At 41.6% G+C, this 3,376-nt stretch overlaps 1 protein-coding gene across 1 annotated transcript; it reads left to right on the forward strand.

The window, feature by feature from the left end:
- Positions 1 to 253: 253 nt before the first annotated feature.
- On the forward strand, positions 254 to 1,436 carry LOC102876790 (protein S100-A7-like). The gene is made up of 2 exons (XM_006895886.1): positions 254 to 394; positions 1,272 to 1,436. Exons 1-2 carry the CDS (start codon positions 254 to 256, stop codon positions 1,434 to 1,436), a joined length of 306 nt encoding a protein of 101 aa, XP_006895948.1.
- The last annotated feature ends 1,940 nt before the right edge of the window (positions 1,437 to 3,376 follow it).

Here is a 3,376-nt window from a genome sequence, read left to right on the forward strand (position 1 = left end):
CCCTAGGAATTGTATCAGGTTCCAGGACTTGGTCTCATCCTCCCCAGTCTGAGAAAAATTGGCCTCATCATTTAAGAAAAGACGGTTCCTTTCATTCTGCCTTAGCCCAGGCTTCAGGCACCCTGGAGGCTTGTTCCTCAAACTCTCCTCCATCCACTCCTCCTCACTGATTTCTTGTCCACAGACTGTGGTTTTGGAACAAAAAGAGAAAATGTTATTGTGTTCTTTTATTGCAGCCTTTTTGAAAGTCAAGATGAGCAACACTGAAGCAGAGAAGACCGCCGTTCGCTTGGTTAATCTATTTCATGAATATACTGGAAAAGATGACAGGATTACCAAGGAAAACCTATTGAAGATGATGAAAGAGAACTTCCCCAACTTCCTCAGTGCCTGTGTGAGTAGGAATCTAGCTTGTCTGGGAAAAGAAAAGGCTGTGTAATGTGTGTGGGGTGGGGTAGTGGTAGGTGCATAGTGTCTGTGGCCTGGCGTGTCTGAGGACCTCACTGTCAGGTGGATGCACTGTTTAAATGACTGATGTGGAGTCTTCCTTGATTCAGCCCCCACGTATCCTTCCTGTCTTCCTTGTTTCTGTAGGCCAGAGGCAGGTCCAATTTTGTATGAAGTCAGAAAAAAGTAACACTCATAAAGCCTGGGATTCTGGGTAGCATCCCAGGGCTCCTGTAAGTGTTACTGGGGCTCCCTATTGTGTGTCCTGGACAAGCCACTCACAGTCACTATTCCCAGGTTTCTACTCTTAAATGAGAGAATAGACCCTCATTACCTGAGGTGATGGCATAGAAATATAATGATTTCCTTTTTTTTTTTAGAAATATAATGATTTCCTTGAAATAAGAAAAATAGGCAGATGTATTAGTAAGTCAAAGAGATGCCATGATTCAAAGGACTGTGAGTAAACTAAAGCATCTCCCCGCTCTCTTGTCACTGAGAGTCCCTTGAGGTGTTTGATTTCTTTGAGGTATTTCATTGCTTCCCAAAGACTCCTTTTCACATTTCCCTGCTGGACGGGGTTATTGTTAGCTCCCTGTCAGGCCACATCTCCACTGTCAGAGTAGTAGTGGCTGTACATGAAGTACATTGGCTCATTACTGAACTCAGCTCTCCCTTGTGGAGTGGAAACTGCTGCTGAACTATCATTGCCCATGGAAGCTGACTTAGATGTGTTCCCCACCTCTTGGTTCTGTTGTTCTCCATCTCACATGAGGAATTGCTAATGATGGAATTTTCTTGTTTGTATGTTTTTATTCCTACAGGATAAAAGGGGCAAAAACTATTTGTCTAATGTCTTTGAGAAACACGACAAGAATCGAGATAATGAGATTGATTTCTCTGAGTTTCTTGCCACATTGGGAGACATAGCCAATGACTACCATGAACACAGCCATGGTGCACCACTTTGTTCCGGAGAAAACCAGTGATCCTAGCCCATTTAGAGGCTTCCAGAGGCAAAACAAAACAACAAAATATTAAAACGTCTTATTCCACTTGATACTTGCATTATGTCCTCTTTCTCTTTGGGTGGGATGAGTTGACACATAGACATTTTCTCTTAGCTTTGTAACTTTCCACATGGGAGTTTAGCCAAGGGGACATTTATTTCAGTCCTACCTCTGTTTCTCAGGCCTCTCACTGCAGTCCAGCTGCTGGCATCAGCCAGTATTTCTGATACAGGATGCAAATGTATTCTTTTTTCTTGGGATTGAGTTGGGATCCTGGGATGTTGCTTTGACATAGTTTGGATATGTTGCAAGGAGGGACCAGTCCTTGGAGAGGGATGTCATGCTTGGAAGTGTGGAGGAACAGAGTGGAGAGTAAGACCCTTGATGAGATGGATTGATTCAGTGACTGGGGTTATGGGGGTATGTGTGTCAGAAACAATAAGAATGGTACATGATAGAGAAGGGATTAGTACTGTTGTACATAGGGTCATTATGAGTCACAGGTGACTTGACAGCACATAACAACAACAATAACAAGAACATCAGAATTCTATGAAAAGCTATATTTAATTTAATTTAATTTAAAAACCTAGAGGAAATGGACAAATTCCTTGAAACTCATGCCCTACTATTATTGACAAGGACAGATATAGACACTTGAACAGACTCATCACAAGAGAAGAAATTGAAGAGATAATAAAAAGACTTCCCTATAAGAAAAGTCTTGAACCAGATGCTTCATTGCTGGATTGTACCAAACATTCAGAGACAATTTAGCACCAATTCCGCTTAAATTATTTAAAAATATTGAAAAAGAAGGAACACTCCTAGAGTCATTCTGTGAATCAAGCATAAAGCTATTACCAAACCCAGGCAAGGATAATACTAAGAAAATACAGGCCAATATATCTCATGAATATGGATGTAAAAATCCTTAACAAAACCCTAGCTAACAGAATAAAAAAATCCACATTAAAAAATAGTTCACCATGACCAAGTGGGATTCATAAAAGGTATGCAAGGATGGTTCAAAGTAAGAAAAACAATCAACATAATTCACTACATTAACAAAATAAATAACAAGAACCACATGATCAAAGCAACTGATGAAGAAAAGGCATTTGACAAAAATCCAACATACTTTCCTAATAAATACACTCAGCAAAATTGTAATAGAAGGGGATAACCTCAACCTAGTGAATAGTTGTTGTTGTATGCCATAGAGTTGCTTGTGACTCATAGCGACCCTATGTACAACAGCCCTAAACTCTGCTCTGTCCTGTGCCAAACGCTCTGTCCCTGACACTCTCATCCTGATTAACCCAGTCACTGAATCAATCCACCTCATAGAGGGCCTTCCCTTCCTGCGCTGTTCCTCCAAGGACCTCTCCAAGGACCGGTCCTTCCTTACAACATGTCCAAAGTATGTTAGATGGAGCCTCAGAATCCTTGCCTCCAAGGAGCAGCCTGGCTTAACCCTTTCCAGGATGAATCTGTTTGTTTTCCTAGCAGTCCATGGTACCCTCAATACTCGTTTTCGGCACCACAGCTCAAAGGCATCAATTCTCCTTCTATCCTCCTTAGTCATTGTCCAACTTTCTGATGCATAACAAGTGATAGCAAAGACCATGGCCTGTATCAAACGCACCTTAGTTTCCAGAGAGACACCATTGCTCTTCAGTACTTTGGAGAGGTCTCTAACAGCAAACTTTGCCATGGCAATATGTCTTTTAATTTCTTGGCTGCTGGTGCCAAGAGTGGAGCCAAGCAAACTAAAGCTGTGAACAATCGCAATCTCTTCATCATCCATCCTGATGCTATATATGCAAAATCACGGGCCAACATAATTCTCAATGGAGAAAGACTAGAAGCATTTTACTTGTGAGCAGGGATCAGACAAGGATGCCCACTGTCAGCAC

Source organism: Elephantulus edwardii, unplaced genomic scaffold (genome assembly GCF_000299155.1).
Source record: "Elephantulus edwardii isolate Elephantulus edwardi_28Jun2011 unplaced genomic scaffold, EleEdw1.0 scaffold00176, whole genome shotgun sequence".
NCBI lineage: Eukaryota > Metazoa > Chordata > Mammalia > Macroscelidea > Macroscelididae > Elephantulus > Elephantulus edwardii.

Excerpts from the sequence above, each read along its gene's own strand:
- LOC102876790 (XM_006895886.1), top strand. The coding sequence starts at position 254 with ATGAGCAACACTGAAGCAGAGAAGACCGCCGTTCGCTTGGTTAATCTA. Across the intron at positions 395-1,271 it reads CCAACTTCCTCAGTGCCTGT|GATAAAAGGGGCAAAAACTA; the intron begins GTGAGTAGGAAT and ends TTATTCCTACAG.